This window comes from Gorilla gorilla, chromosome 5, assembly GCF_029281585.2.
Source record: "Gorilla gorilla gorilla isolate KB3781 chromosome 5, NHGRI_mGorGor1-v2.1_pri, whole genome shotgun sequence".
NCBI lineage: Eukaryota > Metazoa > Chordata > Mammalia > Primates > Hominidae > Gorilla > Gorilla gorilla.
This window is the reverse complement of record NC_073229.2, coordinates 64,782,847-64,808,137: the sequence shown is the minus strand read 5'-3', so window position 1 is coordinate 64,808,137 and position 25,291 is coordinate 64,782,847. Positions and strand designations below refer to the sequence as shown.

At 39.5% G+C, this 25,291-nt stretch overlaps 1 protein-coding gene across 2 annotated transcripts in view; it reads left to right on the top strand.

Moving 5' to 3' along the window:
• The window catches only part of ADGRF1 (adhesion G protein-coupled receptor F1), a 45,231-nt gene extending 21,738 nt beyond the window's left edge, over positions 1 to 23,493 (top strand). Inside the window, exons 8-15 of one of the 2 annotated variants that reach the window (XM_004044147.5) lie at positions 4,437 to 4,588; positions 6,383 to 6,546; positions 9,029 to 9,217; positions 10,903 to 12,276; positions 13,924 to 13,965; positions 15,341 to 15,400; positions 19,653 to 19,719; positions 20,923 to 23,493. In XM_004044147.5, coding sequence (XP_004044195.2) covers positions 4,437 to 4,588; positions 6,383 to 6,546; positions 9,029 to 9,217; positions 10,903 to 12,276; positions 13,924 to 13,965; positions 15,341 to 15,400; positions 19,653 to 19,719; positions 20,923 to 20,996 — 2,122 coding nt within the window. In that variant the 3' untranslated portion in view covers positions 20,997 to 23,493. Of the gene's footprint in view, positions 1 to 165; positions 778 to 4,436; positions 4,589 to 6,382; positions 6,547 to 9,028; positions 9,218 to 10,902; positions 12,277 to 13,923; positions 13,966 to 15,340; positions 15,401 to 19,652; positions 19,720 to 20,922 lie in introns of those variants that run through there. The other variant, XM_063707649.1, reaches the window with a different exon arrangement.
• Positions 23,494 to 25,291: the final 1,798 nt, after the last annotated feature.

Genomic DNA, 25,291 nt, shown 5'->3' with positions numbered 1-25,291 from the left:
GTTTTTAGGTGACCCTGACAGAAAACAGGACAGAAGTCATCTTTATAGTAGGATTTTTACTAAGTGAACAAGGATCTGTGATGCTTTAAAAAGTCTGAAGAGTAAAGCCTAGATTCTCACTTAAATGAGTTTAGGACCTTAATTTTTTTTTTTTTTTTTTGACAGAATGTCACTCTTGTCGCCCAAGTTGGAGCGCAATGGCACAATCTAGGCTCACTGCAACCCTGCAACCTCTGCCTACTAGGTTCAAGAGATTCTCCTGCCTCAGCCTCCCAAGTAGCTGGAATTACAGGCACCTGCCACCACATCCAGCTAACTTTTTTTGTATTTTTAGTAGAGACAGGGTTTCACCATGTTGGCCACACTGGTCTCAAACTCCTGACCTCAGGTGATCCGCCTGACTTGGCCCCCAAACTGCTGGGATTACAGGCATGAGCCACCACATCTAGCCTAGGACCTTAAATATTGGAAAGCATTCTCAAAACTGTGGGTCAGTGAGTAGAACTACAAAACAACAGCAGTAGGGCAGAAACTTGAAAGAAGGCAGGAGATCATGGTGACAGTGCATGGGAAAAAGTGAGGGTTGGGGATAAGGGTTGCGGGTTGTCAAAGGGTGGATTTTCTCCTTCAGCAACCACAGGAGATATGATGCCTCATAATTCGGAGCCAGAAGTGGGGCTTTGGGTGAGATATCTTTGCACAGATATCATGTATACATCATAGTTCAAAACCCAGTAGTCATTGTTTACAGCAAATAAAGAAATATTTAGTAAATTATCCTTTTGTTTATGCCTTAATTCCAAAAGTTGTTTAGTTAGCCATGTTTACATTAATTACCAACTATTAATAATCTGTCTGCTTGTTAGAGAAAGTGGCTTAGAGGTCAGAGAACTTGACTTGTGATATTTTTTTCACAGTTAACTTAAAAACACCCATAGGACATTTTCTCTTTTCTTTTCTTTTCTTTTCTTTTTTTTTTTTTTGAGATGGAGTCTCTCTCTGTCGCCTAGGCTGGAGTGCAGTGGCACGATCTCGGCTCACTGCAACCTCCACCTCCTTGGTTCACGCCATCCTCCTTCCTCAGCCTCCCGAGTAGCTGGGACTACAGGCGTGTGCTACCACGCCTGGCTCATTTTTTTGTATTTTTCGTAGAGATGGGGTTTCACCGTGTTAGCCAGGATGGTCTCGATCTCCTGACCTCGTGATCCGCCTGCCTCGGCTTCCCAAAGCGCTGGGATTACAGGTGTGAGCATCTGCATCCGGCCAACCCATAGGAAATCTTCAACAGCATTTGCTATAAACATGTTGTCCTGGGCATTATCCTTTAAGTCATACATGAATAGTTTTCTTTAAAATTCAATACCAGCAAAAACACTGCTTTTTTTTGTATTGAGGTTTATACAGTTGATCATACTTTCAATATTCATATTTTTCTTTTCTGTGATCCTTGTTTTCTATTTATACTTCTAATTTATATTCTATCATGTATATCTTATAAGCTGTCTCCAATAATTTGCAGACCAAATCACAGTAAAAGTAGGCACAAGTCTATAAACTACAACTTTTTACTTTTGTTTTGTTTCATTTTGTTTCGATATGGGGTCTCACTCTATTGCCCATGCTGGAGTGGAGTGGTGCGATCTCAGTTCACTGCAGCCTTGACCCCTGGGTTCAAGCAATCCCACCTATGCCTCCCTGGTAGCTAGGATCACAGGCACTTGCCATGATGCTTGGCTAATTAGTTGAGGTCTTGCTATGTTGCTCAGGCTGGTCTTAAACTCCTGGGCTCTAGCGATCTTCCTACCTCGGCCTCCCATAATGCTGGCATTACAGGCATGAGACACAAAGCCCAGCCTAAAGTTTTACTTTTTGCATATATGATTTAAAATAAATCTCTTTTTAAAAAATTATTTTAAAAAATAAAGAAGGGTTTCACCATGTTGACCAGTCTGGTCTCGAACTCCTGGCCTCAAGTGACCCACACACCTTGGCCTCCCAAAGTGCTGGGATTACATGCATGAGTCACCATGCCCAGATTAAAATAAATCTTAATCTCTCAGTCTATTTACTTATCTGTCAAACAGGACAGTTATACACCTGTGGAACCTGGTTTAACTTCACTAAATCAAATCTATAACAAGCAGGAAAATACTCTGTAATCAATAGGAGGGACATATCAATGCAAAGGTATTGTGACCATCATTACGCAAAAGGGTGTCTGCACTTATTTATACATTGTGAGCAGAAGTTCAATGTAGTAAGAATTTGAGCTGCGGAACTTCCGATCAATTAGTAATTAATAATTTTTTCACCCAACTTCTCATTGGGCCTCAGTTCTCTTATCTATAAAATGGGAATGATACACTGCTTATCTCATGAGTTATTGCAGGATTGACTTAATGTATTGATCTCATGTGCTTTCATGTCTTCAAACACATCTGTATGCTGATGGATTCCAAATTTATTACTTGAGCTCGGGCACCCCCCTGAACTCCAGACTCAAATAACCAACTGCCTACTTGACAGTCTCCACTTGGTTTTCCAGTTGAGATGTCAAATGTCATGTGTCCAAACTGGGAATCCTCTGACTCTCCCCTTCCTAACCTATAACTTATTTTTCCCACTGTCTTCCCTATTTCCATTACAGCAATGCTGTCCTTCCACTTGCAGAGACCCAATCTTGGAGCCTTCCTGTGCTATAATTTCTTTTATTGAGGTATAACTTGCACACAGTTATGTGCTCAAACTTTGTGTATGACTCTATCAGCTTTGAAAAACGCTTGTGCAAGTCCCTTCCTATCAAGATGGAACATTCCCATAACCCCAAAAGTTCTCTTGTGTTGCTTTCCAGCCTCTTTCCATGCCATCCCCTCACACCAGAAGCAACCACTTGTATGATTTCTATCATCACAGGTTAGTTTAGTCTATTCCAGAACTTCACATAAATAGAATAATCCAGTTTTTTTTGTTTGCATGTTTGGCGTCTTTCACTCAGCATAATGTCATTGAGATTCATCCTCAGTTTTCTATCAGTGGTTCCTTCCTTTTTGTAGTCCAGTAGTACTCCATGGTAAGAATATACAAAAACTTGCTTTTCCATTCCTTGGAGTTATTATTGACTGATTTCTTTCTTTCACATCCCAAATCTTCTCCATTAGTAAGTTCTATGGCTCTGGCTCCAAATAAAACCTGAATTTGACCACATGCATAGCTACCCAACTAGTTCAAGCCACCACCAGCTCTTTCCTAACTGGGTTCCCTGTACCTTGCTTGCTTCCCTTCCATCTGTTTTCTACACAGCAGCCTTTATGGTCTTAAAAAGATAAATCTTATGATGCCAATGCCTTTTAATAAAGAAGAAAACTTTTTAATAAAGAATGAAATCGCAACTCTAATGTCCTATGAGATCTGACTCCTGGTACCACTCCAATATCATCTCCTGCTATTGCTCCCTTGCTGTTGAATTTCAATCATCCTAGTATTTAAGCTTGTCAAACTTACAGGCATTTTCCCGCCTTAGGACCTTTACTTGTGCTGACATTCCACACCAATGTTCTTTGCATAGTTGGCCTTTTCTTCTTTGCATAGCTGGCCTCAGGCCTCAGCTTCAAAGACCCACAGCACAAAAAAGCCTTCCATAACCAGCTTTATTTAATGTGGGGCCCCATAATTATATCTGTATATATACAGATGTATTTATATATATCATATATATATCATATATATATCATATATATCACATATATATCATATATATCACATATATATCATATATATCACATATATATCATATATATCACATATATCACATATATCACATATATCACATATATCACATATATCATATATATCACATATATCATATATATCACATATATCATATATATATCATATATATCATATATATATCATATATATCATATATATCATATATATCATATATATATCATATATATCATATATATATCATATATATCATATATATCATATATATCATATATATCATATATATCATATATATATCATATATATCATATATATCATATATATCATATATATATCATATATATCATATATATATCATATATATCATATATATCATATATATCATATATATCATACATATCATATATATCATATATATATCATATATATCATATATATATCATATATATGATATATATATCATATATATGATATATATATGATATATATCATATATATCATATATATATCATATATATATCATATATATGATATATATATGTATTTTTGGTGGATACTTGTTTTTTTATTTGCCTTGCCTTATCCACTAGAGTGTAAGCTCTGTTTACTTTATTCCTATGGACCCCATGCCATGTACACACAGCATAGGCCCGGAGTGAATGAATAAATAAGTAGTGAATCTCATTTCTCTTTCCTCATAATCACTGCAGAAATGGAAGCATCGTTGCTGGGTATGAAGTTGTTGGTTCCAGCAGTGCATCTGAACTGCTGTCAGCCATTGAACAGGTTGCCGAGAAGGCTAAGACAACCCTTCACAAGCTGTTTCCATTAGAAGACGGCTCTTTCAGAGTGTTCGGAAAAGGTAATGCTGGATTCCCATCCTCTGCTTAGGTTAAGAGAGTCCTTTAATTAGTAGTTCATTTGTGTCCTCAGGAAGTGGATTTGAGACGTTTGAATAACGAATTGTTCTCTAACTGCCTTTCAGCACAAACAGGCAGCTGTTTCCCCCAGCACCAAGATGAAACTTAACTTCAACTGACTATTTCAAATTCTTGCTAATTGGAAATCTGATCTGTACCTCTTAGTGTAAACAGGGTGGAGAACTGACTTCACTGCAGGCTGTGATGGAAAGGGCTCAGCAATAGTTGACTGGCATACATGTTGAAAGAGCCCTGAGGCTGACAATATTCCTAAGTCACAATCCAAGAAATTATGTCTTTAACACATATAAAGACAGACAGACAGACACGCACACACACACACAAACTGTTTTTCTTCAGATATTTATCTTTTCCTTTTACATTCAATCTTACGCCTTTCCTACCAAAATTTGTACCACTCTCTTTCAACAACATTTATTCTATAAATATTTACTGAGAATCCAAAGTGTCTAGACACTTAAAATGCAGCAATGGTGAAAACAAACAAAAATCATAGCTCTGGCTGGGTGCGGTGGCTCACATCTGTAATCCTAGCACTTTGGGAGGCCAGAGTGGGCAGACGACTTTAGGTCAAGAGTTCAAGATCAGCCTGGCCAACATGGTGAAACCCCGACTCTACTAAAAATACAAAAATTAGCCAGGCCCTGTGCAGTGGCTAAAGCCTGTAATCCCAAAACTATGGGAGGCCAAAGAGGGCAGATTGCCTGAGATCAGAAGTTTGAGACCAGCCTGGCCAACATGGTGAAATCCCGCCTCTACTAAAAATACGAAAAAAAAAAAAAATTAGGCAGGCTTGGTGGCACGCACCTGTAATCCCAGCTACTCGAGAGGCCAAGGCAGGGGAATCACTTGAACCCAGGAGGTGGAGGTTGCAGTGAGCCGAGATCACTCCACTTAACTCCAGCCTGGGTGACAGAGCAAGACTCTGTCACAAAAATAAATAAATAAATAAATAGCCAGGCATCGTGGTGTGCACCTGTACTCCCAGGTACTAGGGAGGCTGAGACAGGAGAATCACTTGAGCCTGGGAGGTACAGGTTGCAGTGAGCAAAGATCGCACCACTGCACTCCAGCCTGGGCAACAAGAGTGCAACCCCATCTCAAAAAAAAAAAAAAAAAAAATCATAGCCCTTGTGGATCTTCCAGTTAATGTCTCCATCTCCTAGTTCCAATCATGGTAAGAATGCATTATTAAAGGCTAGCGGCAAAAGTAGCAACTGGTTGCAAGGTGAGATATGCTTAAAGAGGTACAGGTAGGAAGTGCTACCCACAAATAGCAACTGCCCATCTTTTAACCATAACATTACTGCTTTATTCTATAGTGTCTGGAAAATTGTCTGGCTTTCTAATGTTCCTTTAAAGAGTAAAAATGTTTCCTGAGAGTAATCACATCTTTCCTTATTATCACCTAATACTTACTAGTTGATAGCCCATTAAAAGTGATATTGTTGGCACAGATCAGACACCTGGAAGGAGGAGTCAGCCTCAGGGAGGGTAAGGCATCAGGAATGAGTAAGGAATGTTGAGAGGGATGAAGCTGGACATCAAAGACAAACTTCCCTTACTTCTGAATTTTGCCTGGATTTCATCTCCAAAAATGAGTTCTAAAACATTTGAACATGACTACATGGTTTATATAGAGTGGTTTATAATGGTTTATAATGATCCAGGATATTCTAGGATCATTTTTCTTCATTGTTTTCTTTTGTTTCCAGCCCAGTGTAATGACATTGTCTTTGGATTTGGGTCCAAGGATGATGAATATACCCTGCCCTGCAGCAGTGGCTACAGGGGAAACATCACAGCCAGGTGTGAGTCCTCTGGGTGGCAGGTCATCAGGGAGACTTGTGTGCTCTCTCAGCTTGAAGAACTGAAGAAGGTGAGGCATTTTCACTTTGTAGACTTGCCCTGGTCTTGAGTTTCAGAGTGGCAATATCCCAGTGAGAATGGCTAAGTGGAGGGTAAGTATACCTACGTGCATCATTGGCCAGTATGCAAAGAGCAAGGATGACATCAGACCCTGGTGAACCCGTGGAGTCGTGCATGAGTGGTGGCGTCTGGGCAGCAGAGTCTAGGTTGCAGCTCAAAAGACAGAGTTGATAGTTTTGTCTGGCAGAGGTGTTGTGGAGGAGTGTATCATTGCTGAGGAGGTCTATGATGGATGGTAGAGCAGCAACTAAGCTGGCCTCAGAAGTCCAGAAGACCTGGGAATTAAAGAGAAGAGTGAAGGTGTGAGTCATAAGCCAGCAAGCTTAGTACAAGTAAGGATATATCTATACCAGAAATTAGGGCAAGGAGTGGGTCAGACAAAGGTGAACCATATAAAATGACTGAACTGCAATGGACCTTAAGGGGCATCTGGTTTACCAACCTCATTTTGCAGATCAGAAAACAAAAGACCAAGGGGCCAATAGTTCCTCTGGTAGCAATAGTTTTGAATTAGAAGCATGGTCACTTGATTCCTAGTCTAGTGCTGTATTAGTCTGTTCTCACATTGTTATAAAGAACTATCTGAGACTGGGTAGTTTATAAAGAAAAGAGGTTTGACTCACAGTTATGCAGGATGTACAAAAGGCATATCTGGGGAGGCCTCAGGAAACTTACAATCATGGCGGGAGGCGAAAGGGAAGTAAGCACATCCTCATATGGTGACAGGAGAGAGAGAGAGAGAAAGAGAGAGATGGAGAGAGAATGGGGGAGATGCTACATACTTTTAAACAACCAGATCTTGTGAGAACTGTATCATGAGACAGCACTTGGGGGATGGTGCTAAACCATTAGAAACCACCTCCATGATCCAATCATCTCCCACCAGGCCCCACCTCCAACATTGGGAATTATAACTCGACATAAGATTTGGGTGGGGGCACAGAGCCAAACCATATCAGGTGCTATGCCCTCCACATGATGCTCTCTTAGGAAGGTTCAAGTATTAAGACAAGTAAGATAGAAAGAAGGAAATAAATATCTAGGAATCAGAAGAACTCAAGTCACAGAAAAGAAGGACCCCAAGACCAGTTCACAGATACTGTTCAGCAAGTAGATTTCCATATTGAGCAGAACTTCTATTCCAGCCAGAGACCTTGCTACTGCTGCTGCAGTAGAAAACCCCAGAATAGTATTCATCGGAGGACTGTGGAATGTTTACTTCTCCCTTTGTGGATCTCAGTTTCCTCATCTGTAAACTGGGGAAGGGGATTAGATTAGCTGGATTCTGGGGTTTCTTCTTGCTCTTGCCTTCATTGCCTCAATTCTGGACATGAGCAATAGTTGAGAATAGTTCGCTCCAGGCAGATCCCAGGTGGCTTGAACAGAAAACAGCATTGTCAGTTGAGAAGAACAAGAAGGAAAATGGCGGGCTCTTGGGTGCCTGAGTGGACTTAATGTTGAGTGGAAGGGGACTGCCCTCCTTTGCTGCTTTCCAAGTTAGCCTGGTGTAGTAAAAGTAGATGCGAGCCTCAAGAAAGAAGTAAAATTCCAAATCTAGGGCCGGGCGCAGTGGCTCATGCCTGTAATCCTAGCACTTTGGGAGGCCAAGGTGGGCAGATCATGAGGTCAAGAGTTCAAGACCAGCCTGGCCAACATGGTGAAACCCCGTTTCTACTAAGAATACAAAAACAATTAGCTGGGCGTGGTGGTGCGTGCCTGTAATCCCAGCTACTTGGGAGGCTGAGGCAGGAGAATCTCTTGAACCCGGGAGGCAGAGGTTGCAGTGAGCTGAGATCACGCCACAGCACTCCAGCCTGGCAGACAGAGCAAGACTCCATCTCAAAAAAAATAAAAAAAACAAATCTTGTGACAAAACGGGGGCTGGCACAAGCCCAGTAGTCAAATCTCCATGTATGTTTCTCTCTCTTCCCATCTTACAACGCATTCTCAGTGTAGCGTGGTGAACATAACAGGATTAGTACCAGTAGACCTACCCTAACATTTTCAGCTGAGTGCTCTTTGGAAGGTCATTAAATCTCATTGAACATGAGTTTCTGTATAATTAAGATAATAATTTATATGAGAAAGATTTTTAGTAAATCTTTGCAAGTTTCAGTTTCCTTAGCTATAAAATGAAAATAATAATGGCACCTCCCTCAAAGGATATTGAAATAATTCAATGAATGAAAATAATAATGGTACCTCCCTCAAAGGATGTTGAAAGAATTCAATGAATCCCGGGTAAAGCATCTAGTGCAATGTCTAAAATATAGAAATCACTGAATAACAGCCTTTGTTACTATTGTTATGTAATTATCCTACATTAGAACCCACCATACGAATGTTAGTTCTATATGGCCAAGACATCTGATTTAAATTTGATGAAACACAGCATGTCATTGTTTTCTAGAACTTAACCATTTTTCTTCTAGAATTTCAGTATGATTGTAGGCAATGCCACTGAGGCAGCTGTGTCATCCTTGGTGCAAAATCTTTCCGTCATCATTCGGCAAAACCCATCAACCACAGTGGGGAATCTGGCTTCGTTGGTGTCGATTCTGAGCAATATTTCATCTCTGTCACTGGCCAGCCATTTCAGGGTGTCCAGTTCAACAATGGAGGTATGGTCTGCCTGTGCTTGAAGGGCTCCCTTTAAATGCTTGATCCTGTAGGAGGAATGACAAAGCCTTAAAGATGGGGAACTATTGGAAAAGACAGAAAGCCATGTAAGCCTCTTTATGTGAACTTTACTGCTTCCTCTGAGGTATACAAGGAACTCGGGATCAATAGTGTGAGTTCAAAGGAAGACAGAGCTGCTCTTATGCAGGTTACCTGGGCAGCACCCAGCTTAGAGGAGGGGGTGAGCTTTTGCACTATGTGACATAGGCACTGCCTTTTCAACATGTTTGCAATCTATAATTTTTCTTTCCTGTGGCCGCAAGCTCAGACTTGAACAGTGTATATTTTAAGAACTCCCTTCATAACACCTTCTCTCAACTGAATATGGTTTAGTTTGGATATTTAAAGATTAACTTACAAATTACATAAATGATACTTGGTCACTATAGGAAGTGCAAATAAGCAAAAAGAAAAATAAATTATCTGTAGCCTGGTCACTTTAAAATAGACACTGCTTACATTTTAGGTATCACCTCAGTACCTAGAAGAATGACAAGTGATATATAGCATGTGCTCAATAAATATTTGTTCAATAAATATCCTTCCAAACATTTTGGGTGTATACATTTTATATGTTAAAGGATATAATGTTTTACAAAACTGGATTTTATAATGTACGTTAAATAATCACACAATAATACTTAACTATATATGATTAAAATTGTTTCAGAAGTGACACTAAATATCAGTAAGTTAAACTCCCTGAGTTAAAGAAAAGGTACTCCAATTTGTTTTTTTTAAAACCTGACCACATGTTGTTTACAAGAGACCAACTGAAACAAAATGACACAAAAATGCTAAAAATAAAATGAAGAGTGAAAACAAAGCAGGCAAACACAAAGCAAAAGAAAACAGAGGTTTCTAGGGGCAGTAGAAGTAGAATATCATGGGATTCTGGACTAGAAGGCAAAGAGGGCTGGGTCAGAGTAAGACTCAGGTGAAGTGACAGATGCTTGCAGCAGAGTGTCTGGGAGCCAGACCCATAAGCAAGAGAAGGGGTTCTGTGGGAAGAAGTAACAACTTCCAAGGAGTTGCTTGGAAAATGAATCTCAAACTAAGACTGACCCTTAAAACCCATGACAATTCAATGCTTGGGTCCAGGCTTTAAAAATTGTTTTGCTTTATGTAGTAGGAAACAAGAAACATGAAACCTATAGTAAACAAAAACCTAAAAATTTGAGCATCTCTTATGTGAGTTTTGAGCTTCTGGTGTTAGCAAAACAAACATAATGTGGGAAAGCAGTACAAAGTAGTGTCTGCATCTTTGAGCCTCAGCCTGAATAGCAGTGTAGTCATTTTTAACATCTCAGAGAGGAGGAAATGCACATCACATGTGCAGCTGAAATTGCAGGATGCTTTCTCATTCATCCTGAAGCCTCAGTGCATTTACAGATGCTCTGGGGTGATCACCCTGGGACTTACATGATTCTGCTGACCCAAGATTTTGCCCAAAGCTTCTACTGTACAGAGGAACTGAGCTCAATTTGATTGATGAGTTTTAATGTGGTTCGTGACTGAGCCAATTCTCTGGGCATTTTTCCTATTCTTAATGCTAATGACTATCCACTGCTGGTCCTCTTATCTGTTTACTCAAAAACACAAACTGACTCTCATCCTTGTGTTTCAGGATGTCATCAGTATAGCTGACAATATCCTTAATTCAGCCTCAGTAACCAACTGGACAGTCTTACTGCGGGAAGAAAAGTATGCCAGCTCACGGTTACTAGAGACATTAGAAAACATCAGCACTCTGGTGCCTCCAGCAGCTCTTCCTCTGAATTTTTCTCGGAAATTCATTGACTGGAAAGGGATTCCAGTGAACAAAAGCCAACTCAAAAGGGGTTACAGCTATCAGATTAGAATGTGTCCCCAAAATACATCTATTCCCATCAGAGGCCGTGTGTTAATTGGGTCAGACCAATTCCAGAGATCCCTTCCAGAAACTATTATCAGCATGGCCTCGTTGACTCTGGGGAACATTCTACCCATTTCCAAAAATGGAAATGCTCAGGTCAATGGACCTGTAATATCCACGGTTATTCAAAACTATTCCATAAATGAAGTTTTCCTATTTTTTTCCAAGATAGAGTCAAACCTGAGCCAGCCTCATTGTGTGTTTTGGGATTTCAGTCATTTGCAGTGGAACGTTGCAGGCTGCCACCTAGTGAATGAAACTCAAGACATCGTGACGTGCCGATGTACTCACTTGACCTCCTTCTCCATGTTGATGTCACCTTTTGTCCCCTCTACGATCTTCCCCGTTGTAAAATGGATCACCTATGTGGGACTGGGTATCTCCATTGGAAGTCTCATTTTATGCCTGATCATCGAGGCTTTGTTTTGGAAGCAGATTAAAAAAAGCCAAACCTCTCACACACGTCGTGTTTGCATGGTGAACATAGCCCTGTCCCTCTTGATTGCTGATGTCTGGTTTATTGTTGGTGCCACAGTGGACACCACGGTGAACCCTTCTGGAGTCTGCACAGCTGCTGTGTTCTTTACACACTTCTTCTACCTCTCTTTGTTCTTCTGGATGCTCATGCTTGGCATCCTGCTGGCTTACCGGATCATCCTCGTGTTCCATCACATGGCCCAGCATTTGATGATGGCTGTTGGATTTTGCCTGGGTTATGGGTGCCCTCTCATTATATCTGTCATTACCATTGCTGTCACGCAACCTAGCAATACCTACAAAAGGAAAGATGTGTGTTGGCTTAACTGGTCCAATGGAAGCAAACCACTCCTGGCTTTTGTTGTCCCTGCACTGGCTATTGTGGCTGTGAACTTCGTTGTGGTGCTGCTAGTTCTCACAAAGCTCTGGAGGCCGACTGTTGGGGAAAGACTGAGTCGGGATGACAAGGCCACCATCGTCCGCGTGGGGAAGAGCCTCCTCATTCTGACCCCTCTGCTAGGGCTCACCTGGGGCTTTGGAATAGGAACAATAGTGGACAGCCAGAATCCAGCTTGGCATGTTATTTTTGCTTTACTCAATGCATTCCAGGTGAGAACAATAACAATAACCTATTGTATTGTCAAGTGATTGGAATAAGTAGAGAACTCAGGCAGGTAAAACCACTCTGGAGATTATCTCATCTCCCTGCCTCCAGCAAGACCATCAGAAAAACTGCATGGAAACAATAAACAGAAAAAAATATTTTTCTTACTTAGTTACTATCATACTGAAGCAGAATATTGGATTTCTTCAGTAACCCATTACAGGGCTTTAAATCTGTTAGAGTTCTTCTGGCAAACTATCTCGCTTGCTGCTGACTCAGTTCTCTTTCTCTTATGCAGAACTCTGGGAAAAAATTAAACAGAGAAAGGGAAATACATCATAAGTACTTGTTGACTCTGAACGGTGCAAAGGAATTTCCTAGGGTGCAATAGAGAAGGGGCTAGCAAAATGCAACCAGTAGCCTGTTTTTGTAAATAAAGTTTTATTGGAATACAGCCATGCTTATTTATGTACATATGGTCTATGGCTGCTTTCACTGCAATGGCAGAGTTGAGTAGTTGCAAAAGAAACCGTATAGCCCGCAAAGCCTAAAGTGCTTACCAGCTGGCTCATCACAGAAAAAGTTTGCTAATCTCTGCTACAAAGAATGGATTTTTACTTGGCACAGTCAGAAAGTGTTCAGAGAGGAGGTGGACAAAGCAATCATTAGGTTTTGATGAATCTGGACGAGAGCCTTCAGTCCCAGTTCAGTGAAGGTTTTGCTGGACCACCTCAGACAATGACTCGGGGAAGTGGTGGTTAAACATTTGAACTCTAGACTTAAATAGGTCTGGGCTCAAATACATCACTTTACAAACTGTGTGACCTCTAGCACATTGCTTAATCTCTCTGTCTCTCAATTCTCTCATCTTTTAAATAGAGATAATAATACATCATCAAATAAATATGAGGGTTAAATGAGATAATTTAGCACTTATCGCATTGTCTGGCACATAACAAATGCTCAATAGGTGTTTCCTAAAAGTTGGTTCTCCATCTATTCAGCAACCAGTGAACAGTCAGGTGCTAGTATGGATGGCAATCATAGAGCATGCCCCTAGCAGTGACAAGTTTAGGGCACTCCTGTTGGGGAGCAGGAGTACAGTCTCATGGTGATACACTGTCTGAACAAGCACCAACTGAAGGAGCTATGCCTGAGAGAAGGAATTCAAGATCCACCAAAACATTTACCAAGGGTTCACCAAGACCTGCACTGGAAGGAAAGGGTGCTGATATAGGTCAAATCCCTCCACTTGGCCATAGGATTGGATCTCTGTGCCTGCTGCCATCATAGATGCTTAGACATCAAATGCCTGGTCTAAAGAAAGACTAAGATACAGACAAAAAAGGATGCTATTTGTTTGGGTTGGGATGGTACGATGGGGAGAATGAAGCTCCACATGCAAAACTTCATTCGCTTGGTCATTTGCTTATATAGACATCAACAAAAAAATTTTTTGAGTGCTTTGCATAGTGCCACACACTTGTGGAGGCCACATGGTGTTCTTGCTTTCAAGGAGACTACAGTCTCTTAAGGAGACAGACAAGAAAACAGTTTCAATGTGGGGTGATTGAATAGTGTTACATATAAATGCTTTCTTTTTTTGGAAAAGAAAAATACAATACATGTGATTTATTCCTTTTTTTTTAAAGGGATTTTTTATCTTATGCTTTGGAATACTCTTGGACAGTAAGGTATGTGTATTTATTTCTCTCATTAACCCCTAGCCCAGACATCTTAGGCCCCCTCCCCTTTGTTCTGAGGCCTTTATGCATATAATAAGAGGTGGGACTATTGGTACTTTTGTAATAAAATTCTGTGCTTTTAGAGAAGTCAGGCTCAGTCAGAAAACAAAGGAACTAAACAGTCACTGCTGATAAAGCTTGCAGAACTAATCAAACATGTAATGTAAATGTTGTCGGAAAAAAGGGGAATTCTTTTTACCTTTAACTTTTCTAATTTAAATTATGGTATAGCAGTAATTCCATAGCAAAATTGCTTTGCTAAGAGGTGGATTCTCTTTTGTTCTTTCAATTAGTCTACCCCTTTATTTAGAATATGCTGAAATATATATCTACTTCTATACTTGTAGAGTTTTAAACAGTAAGTGTTAATAGCCTTTCACAGACTATTATTCTAAGTGAAGTAACTCAGGAATGGAAAACCAAGCATTGTATATTTTCACTCATAAGTGGGTGATAAGCTTTGAGGATGCAAAGACATAAAAATGACACAGTGGACTTTGGGGACTCAGGGGAAAAGGGTGGGAAGGGGGTGAGGGATAAAAGACTACAAATTGGGTGCAGTATATACTGCTCAGGTGATGGGTGCATCAGAATCTCACAAATCACCACTAAAGAACTTACTCATGTAACCAAACACCACTTGTTCCCCAATAACCTATGGAAATAAAAATATTTTAAAAAGTAAAGTATACTGTTGAAGAAAAATAAATAAATAAATAGCCTCTCACACTAAATAAAATTCCCAGTGAAGAACAGTGAGTTTAAATTGAAAGATAATAGAAAAACATTTTTAAATACACTTGTTTCATAAACCCAAGCATTAAAAAATTCTGTTGGAAGAGGTGAAGGCCATTAGCTAATAGATGTACAGTTTTTGTTTTAATAAGAAAATAAAAAATTTTTATAATTAGCAAAATTGTTGCTAATTATAGGAGCAATTTTGCACATGAACAAACTGCTATCTACAAAGAAGCAATTTGCTGTTCTTAATTGTACTAAATAATTGCCTTGTCTTACCATTCATGTGGTTAGGAAACTCTTCACTTCAAAGATACACTTCAGTTTAGCAATTATTGCCAACTACTAATGTCTAAAATCGGAATGAGTATGGCATTTGGTACTGTTGTTCTTTGTTGAACTCTAGTTTTGTTTATAGGTAAAGAGATGAAGAAAATAATCTTTCTAGCAGATATCCATTCATGGTCTACTAACTGCTTCTAGGAAATAATACTATTAAATAACCATTTCAACCTGCAGTTGTTCTTGATTTGTCTGTATATGATTGTATGTGTATCTCCTCAATATTTCTTTGTTGCCCTTATAGCTGCGACAACTTCTGTTCAACAAGTTGTCTGCCTTAAGTTCTTGGAAGCAAACAGAAAAGGTAATTATCTCCTACTGCCATGAATCCAATACATGAAGTTCCAGTTTTGCAGTCTTCTCTTTATACAGTCTTGCTGCAAGCCAACTTCTGTGTAAACCCCTTGAATTTCTTTCACCATTATATTCCTGGTATCTGACATGGAGCCTGGCACATGAGCGGTAGTAAAGAGTTGTTGAGTGAATGAGTGATTAAATGAGTGACTGTGAAGTCATGGAAACTTACAAGGATGCTCAAGTATGGAAGTCTGTGGGTGCTTGTGAGTGAATACTTTTGAACAGTGGCATTTACTTTAGTCTGACTTGCTTATCAATATTTAGAACTAGCAAGGCCCTTTTCTTCATCTGACTTTCCGAACCTTCTGTAAACCATTTTTCCTTCTCTAGACAGATAAAATGAGAGATCTTGGTTAAATTCTTGTCTTTAAATTTGGTTAACTTCTAATACATAAAAGTATTATGTATTAATAATTTTCTTTTTTTAGGCTGGTATCACTGATTCTGTTACTTGCAATCTTAGCTCTTAAGTCTACAAACTCACAAGTTTTTAAGGAAATGGAGGATTTCTGTTTCATTCTTTGCCATAAAAGTATAATCCATATGAGGATAGTATATTTAGAAACAAAAGTGCTTGAACACATATTTTGTGTTTTCAATATTATTTAGACTTTTGTTTTTCAGCAAGGCACTGAGGGCCTTTCAGAAGGAGTTCTAAAGCAGAGAATTTCTGTATTTTATAAAAGTCAACTGACTTAACTGCATCCAAACCTATATGGGTATTTAGAAATTTTTACAAGTGACAATATAACTTTTTGAAATAAAAATCAATAAGGAAATTTTCCTCTGGCATTAAAAAATCTTCCCTGGTCTGCATTTTTCAGTAGACAGCACTGCTGTGAATTACGGAGCACTGGCCCATTAGCAGGTGGACCAGTCCTGCCCTTGTATTTCTGACTCCGTAACCAATTGACTGTGTGATCTTAGGAAAGTCACTTCGTCTCTAAGTTTTAATTTTCTCAACTGTAGAAAATAAATGTTGGACTAGTTATTCAAAGCAGAAGTTCTCACATTCTGGGATTTAGATTTTTTGTCTGGAAGAACTAAAAATCACTCGAACCAGAAGTTGTGAAACTAATGAGTCATTATCTACACTTAAGAAAAGGAGAAAATTACAGCACATGTGACTACATAAAAGATAAAACCTTTAGTGAATATAATGAGACGGGACACTCCCCACCCTGCAAAGCAGAAAGTCAAAATTTTTCTCTTTTGAAAACCAAAGAAGGAAAAATACTCCCAAGTAAAATAAAACAAAAGCAAAAGCAAGAATGCCTAACGGTTTCTCTCTGTTTCTAACATCAAGCACTGACACTTCTGAGAAGGCAGTGTCTGTATTTGTACCTTCTCCCCAATTTCATTTCCAAATTAGGTGACAAAAATGAGATTTTGTTGCTGGTTAGGTGGCTCATTTGTTTTAACATAAATATACATTATTTTCAAGAAGAAAATATGTGCATTTATAATTTTCTTAGAGAGTTTGAATGAAAAAGCAGGACCCCAAGGACCCCAAATGACAGATGATGAGAAGGTGAGAAAGAGATCACACTTGATGAATATTCCTGCCAAGAAACTCGCTGGTGAGCAAAATCAGTGAGAGTGGTAACCAGACGTAGACCCAGCACAGCAGTGACAGGCTAGAGTTGAAGTTGCCCGGATGTGACAAGTTCATAGGTTGGGAGGGGTGAGCCAGTGAAGAGACTCTGAAAACAAATAAGAGATAGAGAGAGGATAATGGGCAGAAGAGGACTTCTGGGAAGACAGAGGGATTGGCCAGACTGAAGATGGAGGGATTAGCTCCTTAGCTTGACACAGGAAGTACCACACTGATGCAGGAGGAGCAACAAGTATAAATTGGGATTCTAAGTGAAAAAGTATCTGAGACAGGTCTCAATCAATTTAGAAGTTTATTTGCCAGGGTTAAGGATCATGAGCCATGACACAGCCTCAGGAGGTTCTGAGAATGTGTGCCAAAGATGGTTGAATTACAGCTTGACTTTATACATTTTAGGGAGACATAAACATCAGTCAGTACATGCGAGGTATATCTTGGTTCAGTCTGGAAAGATGGGACAACTCGAAGTAGGGGCAGGAGGGCTTCCACGTCAAAGATGGATTCAAAGATTTTCTCATTGGCAATTGGTTGAAAGAGTTAAGTTATTATCTGAAGACCTGGAATCAATAGAAAGGAGTTTCTGGGTTAAGCTAAGGGGTTGTGTAGATCAAGGTTCTTTTTATGTACATGAAGCCCTTTGATGCAAGAGCTGCAAATGTTTTCTATTCAGACCTTTTAAAGGATATAGACCCTCAGCTAATCTCTTCAGGATCAGAAAAAGATCTGGAAAGGGAAGGGAATTTTCTACAGAATATAAATTTCTTCCACAAGAGACAGATTTGCAGGGCCATTTCAACATATGTCAAAGAAATATATTTTGTGGTAAAATACTTTGATTTCTTTCAGGACCTATCTGTCACATGATGCTATGCTAGAGTTTGGTTGGAATTTGGTATCTTATTGCTACAAAAGATTTGTTCTATCAGTCTTAAGATCTCAGTTTTGTGTCTGAGCTCCAAAGGGAGAAGACTACAATGAAGCATGTCTGACCCCCACTTCCCATCATAACCTCAACTAGTTTTTCAGGTTTCTTTGAAATCTCCTTGGCTGAGAGGGGGGATCCATTCAGTTGGTTGGGGGGCTTAGAATTTTATTTTTGTTTACAGTGTCATGATGTTGAGAGTTCGAACCTTGATACTTTTTTTGTTTGTTTTTCTTAAGTAATGGACAAGGCTATCCTCTGAGAGATAGCTAAAGGAGGAGTAAAGTAGGGATCCTGAACAGAGCAGTGAGACTATGATAGTTGACTGAAGGGAATGAAAGAAGAGCCAGCAATAGTCTCAGCAAGGACCATCCTTCAAGCCACAGCACATTGTATGGACCCCAAATCTTCTCCATGCTCCGGCCCCTGTCTTGACCCTCCATTGTCCCTAGGCATGTTCTCTGTAACTCTTCTCCAAGACACAGACTCTGGTGGCCTCAATGGACCCCCCTCCACAAAGAATAGATTTACAGACCTACATCTGAGTTCCAGTAACTCACGGCCTGTTATTTGGCCAAGTGCTTCGACCCATATAACTTCACACCCCTGAAGAAGCTACTTCTTCCCAGACCACAAGGAAGTATGTTGAGTATGTCACAACCTAAAATGCCTATCTCCAAATGGTACAGGATGCAATTTTAAGTGCCATGATCCCTGACCTTATGATTTTTTTAAGAGGATTATAGCATTAAATGTTTGCTGAGCCCTGAATTCTAGAAAATTAATTATTTTGCTTTGAAAGTTTCAAATCTTTTTAATTCTTATTTTTGTAGCTTTTTTTTTTTCAGAACTCAGTGTGCCTTAATACCAGTGAAAATTGAAAAACTATCACTAGTCTATCTACTGAATATAATAATATAACAAGAACCAAGACCTTGGTTTGGTTTCCTTGTGGCATAGACTGTAGCAAGGAATGGAAGTTTTCCTTCCAATATTCCCAGTGCCAGAACAGCATCTGGCACACAAAGGCATTCAATATGAGATGGTAAATTAATGGACAAATGAATGATGAACTAATGAGTAGAAAAATATATAATGTATGTAAACACATTTATCTTTCCCGATAAGTACATGCTTTTTGTTTCAAATATTTTATTTAATTTTATAATTCAGCTGTTAAATTATTGAACTCTATATAGCCTCTGTAGGAAAGACCAAAGCGTCATTCAAAAGTAGGTTTGAGAGCTAAGATGAGCAAGAGTAAAGCAAAGCTTTGTTGGGAATCATTTTTAGTCAGAGCGCTGTTTTTCCTCCATTGTCCTCCATGGGTTTCTCTTCCAGTAACAAATGTGATCCAAAGAAATGTAAGCATAGACATGAAAAGGGATAATGCCGCCTTTAAAACTGTTTTCTAGTTTGTTGTTAGAAGTTATAAAATTATACAGGAACACAACATTCATTTGAAAATAAATTTTTAGGCATTTTAAATAGATTAAAGCAGAAGAAAGAGTGAGAAAGTAACCATTCTAAATTCTTAAAAAGAGAATAGCACCTATGAAAATGAAATAAAGAATCATGAATGACATCAGGAAGTCAGGAAATGCAGACCAACAGTAAAAGAATGCTATTAATGTCCAAATGACTTATTTTTATTTTGTGCAGCAAAACTCATCAGATTTATCTGCCAAACCCAAATTCTCAAAGCCTTTCAACCCACTGCAAAGCAAAGGTGAGTTACAATAAAACCAAAGGTTATAAAAGGTGTGAAAAGAGTATATGAGTATATCATATGAATAAAATTCAATGGCAACATGTAAGAAACTCATGTGAGAAGTGTGGGATTATCAGCCAGCCATGTTTTCAGAGTTCATCCAGACCGTGCTCAGGGCTGACAGAACAATGTAGGTGACTTGATGCTCGTGGAGAACCAGAGAGTGTCTTTATGTAATGTCATCACAAATTATCTCTATTTCCCCAGTTTGACATTATATAAATCTGTGGCATTGATCATTGAGGCCTTGAAGGGAAGGAGTGTGGTTAGACTAACACGATTTATGTCCTTATTGGAGAATCACCCCTTTGTGCCAGCTGCCGAGCAGTGGGCACGCGGCCAGGTGCTTGTGCCCTGATGTTGCACATGTCCTCCTCCCTAAAATGCCCGTGGGCAGGAAGGGGCCACACCTGCTAAGAGTGAAAGAGCACTGTCTCCTCCACCTGTGACATGCACTGGCCCTATGTTCATTGATTGGCGGTTACTAAAGTCTGTGCTGTTGAGCAACTGCAAGACCAGTGTTTAAACATTGCAAGTAGTCACAGCATTCTTGCAGGAGAGAGAAAGTTGGAACATGGAAGTGGAGGAGGAGACATTGCCTTACAAGCTAAGTTGAAACCATGCTTAAGAGTTCAAGTCCCATTTCACATTCAGTTATGTTAATGTCATCATTAATGTAGGAAACTCATTTTATATTCCCACTGAAATTATTCAAATTCCAGATAAAGTTCAAGTGTCTGGAGAATGTGCTTGTCCCGGACCCTTGGGTTCTGTTGTTATTGCCACCAGTCAGCTTGAGCGCTCTTTACAAGTCTCTACCTTTTGGGGGCATTTGTTCCTCATCTATAAAATAAAAAGCTAAGAGATTACTAAGATTCTTCCAGCAATAACATATCGTGATCTCAATCTACTTTATGTCATTTCCCAGCAATATTTGAAAAACATGATATTTCTCAAATAAGTGATACTTGACAAATGCAAGCCTCTGGGGTGTTGGTGAAATGCTATTTCTCTCCACCAACCACAATCTTTTTGTCTTTACCTAGAATCTTTTAAAAACTGTTCCTAGTTGTAAAATAATCTACAGGCTAATTTTCATTTTGGTCTCATGCTTGATTTCAACAGAGTAACAATAATTATTTCCTTTTTTTTCCCCTTCAGGCCATTATGCATTTTCTCATACTGGAGATTCCTCCGACGACATCATGCTAACTCAGTTTGTCTCAAATGAATAAGGCAAGGAATCATAAAATCAAGAAAAAATTTCCAGAACAACTTGACATTTAGAGACAAATGTCAATGAAGAAATTATGCTCAGTATTTGATCGGGTTTTCTGATTTAGGGGTCTGGGAATAAAACAAGAATGTCTCAGTGGCTTCATTACTGCTCCCTTTTGTCTTCAATTAAATGAAAAGAAGATTTACTTCCATGTGATTTGATTCAAAGAAAGTGCTCCATAAATGCAGAAGAGTAGGTTTTGTTGGAAATTGTGTCAGTTGTACCCTGACCATAAAATATGGTTTCTATTTTCATAAAACAGCATTATTCACATGGCATTTCCAATAATCTGGATTGAAGGAAGAAAATTTTATGAAATAGCTTTAGATAAATTAATAGGTCACGTTCATTTTCTTGTCAAAAAGTTACTGGTGGGGGGAGGGTGAGAAAAAGTTATTAGTGCAAATTTCCTAGAGAAAAAACCATTTCTCTTTCAAATTTTCCAGTTGAATTTTATGTTTGCTTTTGCTTCTTAGGTTCTATCACTTAACATTGAAAGTTAATCAGAAATAAAATGTAAACTTCCATTTCAGATAGCTTTGTAACCATTTATCAGAAAGTATAATAATGTGATATGATATATAATGTGGTATTTTTCAGTTTACAAGGCACTTTCATCTGGTCCTAAACCCTGCAAACCAAAGTGTCAAGGCAGACCTAGTGCAGAGATGAGGGCATGGGGGCTCAGAGAGGTAAAGTGACTTGCCAAAGATTGTGAAGCCAGTTAAAGGGAATTGGGGATTTTTAGGACTTTTGTCTCCCAGACCATTTCTACAGCCAATAAAAGCCTTGAAAATTACCTACAGCTCTAGTAAATCTTTCTGAGGTCAGTTACATAGTTCACCACTCCCAGAATTCTATGTAAGAGAGAAATTAAGGGAGAATTTGATTGTCAGCTTCCAGGGAGATACCTTAAAACATCCTTATTTTCTTTCATAATACACCATAGGCACTTTGTGGAAGTTATTTTCTTGTACAGCCAGTGCCACTTTTGGATGACATACAAAGCAGCAGGAGTTGATGCTATGTGAAGCAACACTTCTCTTCCATACTTCCATCACATTTGGCTCACCTACCTTTCAGCCGTGACCATAGTGCCCAGAGGAACCCAAGCCTTTGATTCATCCTTGCTGTTTTGAGAGGCCTAGGGAGTGTCTCTTAGCCTCCTGACATGGAAAGCCTTCGTGCTATGCAAATAAAGACAGCTGGGGGAACTTCTAGTTAGTGGTGGTAGATTAAATAAGCATACCTAAGAGAAATTCAAAGTTAGATTTCCACAAGGCACCAAGGTGCAGCACACATGAAATATGAAAGTGAGAGGTTCAAAGGAAATGACTGAGGATCAGTTAGATGGTTCTATACCCCACAAATATATATGAGAGTCAACAGAATTTTATGAGAAAGATTTCTTTGCAGAAAACTGCTCTATGAGCCTTCTCACTCTACCTACCCACAAAAGTAAGAGAAGGAGGAATGTCTGCTCCTTGACCTCAAATTTAGTGAGAGAAGATTTCTCAGATAGCTTTCTATGGAACCACAACAATTAGGATGCATGGCTGATGGAAGTCTGATTCTTGCCTAGAATTGTGGCCACAGCTCCGGTAGTAGAGCCCTGAATGAGTTCTGTGTTGAGAATAGCCTGTATGTCTAGTGTTTGTCAGGGCAATGGATGTGTGTGTTTCCCATGAACCATAGTGAAACATGCAAGAGTGAAGGTCAGCATGGGGCTCTTTTAGGTCCTCTCTGATAGGGTTGTCCAAAGAGGTGGAGGGAACCCAGCATCAAGAAGTGGGAGGTGAAGCCAGATTGTGGGATGAGGAAGGAGTCACAAATGACCACCTGGAATACAAAAAAATCTACACAAGCTAAAGATGAGAAGTCAGGGCTATGAGAATTTCTATGGGAGTTCTTGAATGCTCCCTCTCTTATTATGCACAATTACTATCCAGAGAACGCTGACACCATGTGAAGGCAGCCCTATCTCATAAGACAAATTTCTTTTTTTGGGGACCTTGGGGAAAGGGAGGCCAGAAACCTCAGTGTCCAAGGTGGGGTGGAAGGAGAGGGAGAAATCTTAGCAAAAATGTCAACCAGCAAGGGAAGATGTGCTAGTGCAAGTAGGCAACTCAACACAAGACTCAGTTGGGGAGGGAAGAAAAATTTAGTACTAAGTTATTGTAGTTTCTTCTTATTGTAGGCGACTGGGAGTCATAATTACCAAACTATTTAAAATGACCAAAATGTTGCTCTTACCTGAGTATGTTGGCATATAACTGGAATGTATCTGATGGAAGAAAAAGCTTCTCCCACTGAATAAATTTTATGAGGATGATGAGAGACAGAAAAATGTTTGATCAGATATCACGTATGCGCATGCTTGTCTAATTCACTGATTACGCATACATTCACCTCAAAACGCTACTAAAACAACAATAAAATAATAAAAAAGTGAATAGCATTGTAATAATTTTCTATTGCTGTGTTTTCTATTATAATAGTTTATTCCATTTCTATTATGATAGTTTTTTATTGCTGCATATAAAATTGCTGCAAACTCAGCAGCTTAAAACAACACACATTTATTATCTCAAAGTGGTCATGGGTGGATTCCATGCACAGCTAAGCTTGTACTTTGCTCAGGGTTACACAAGGCTGTCATCAAGGTACTGGATGGACTGTCATGTCATCTGGAGGTGCAGGTGGGGAAGAATTCACTTCTGACTCATTCAGGTTGTTGGAAGAATTTGTCCCCTTGTGGTTGTGGGAATGAGAATGGTGGCTTTTTGCTGACTATTGGCTAGGGTTCATCCTCAGACCCTAGAGGCCACCCCTATTTTTTTCACCACATGGGCTTTTCCAGCTTGGCCACTTACAACATTAAGCCTGCAAGGACAGTCTCTAACTCCAGTCTGCTTTTAAGAGAGAGTCTTGTTTAATGTAAGATAATTAGGAGAGTGACAACCCATAACTTTTGCCATATTTCACAGGTTAGAACCAAGTCACAGGCCCTGGCCACAATCGAGGGGAGGGCATTTCAAAAGGTGTGAATGCCAGGAGGGAGGGATCACTGGAGGTCACAGACATGAAATTCCAAAGATTGGGAGGGAACAAGAGAGGAGATAACAGCAACACAACTTTGGAAAGCAGGTGGGGTGGTGTGAACTGACTTAGAAGACCTGAGAAAGTTAAATATTAAGCCAGTGGTGGGGAAAAACAAGAAGCAACCTACTTTGCACTGCAGAATCCCCCAAGAGACTTAAGACTTTGCAGCACCAGGTACCTTAAGAATTTGGATGAATATGGGACTGAATAGTAGAGTTGGTTGGTTCAAGTTCAATTTAGGAAGCATCTGGTCCCCCAGGTACCTCTCTAATCCCAAGTAGCCAAGCAAATGTCCTTTCCTTCATCCTACTAATAGATTATATGGAGATGTGGAAAAAGATGGGATATTGGGACTGAGAGACACCAGAATCAGTTGGGAGAGGTTTTCCCATCCTGAAAACAAAAGGTTTAGTGAAAGTTAACATATAACAATGGCAGCAAGTCTTACATTTTTAAGGCAAGAGTCTTGTATGAGTCCATTCTCATGCTGCTGATAAACACATACCTAAGACTGGGTAATTTATTTTAAAAAAAGGTTTAATGGGCCCACAGTTCCACATGGCTGGGGAAGCCTCACAATCATGGTGGAAGACAAAGGAGGAGTAAAGGGACGTCTTACATGGCAGCGGGCAAGAGAGGGAGTAAAAACGATATGAAAGGGGTTTCCCCTTGTAAAACCACCAAATCTTTTGAGACTTATTTACTACCATGAGAACAGAATGGGGAAAACTGGCTCCATCATTCAATTATCTCCCACTGGGTTCCTCCCACAACACGTGGGAATTATGGGAGCTACAATTTAAGACGAGATTTGGGTGGGGACACAGCCGACCCAAGTCAAGTCTGAACAGGCATCTCTGGAGAATCTGATTATAACAGGAGGAAACATTGAAGATACTGACTTTGAACATTTACTAAGGAATTATTTTTCCAGATAATCACCCTACAGGAAGGCCAAGAGTCCTCATACACAGACAATCCAATCATCAAATCAGCTTTATAGTGTCTCAGTCTGAAATATAAGCAAACAGTCTAGGATCATTAAGTACTTTACAAAAGCTTCCAGTATTAAATGCAGAGGCCAAAAAGAAAAAATAAAAGGCAGGGAGAGGCAATGCAGTCTCACCTTTAGCCCTGTGATATAAGCTC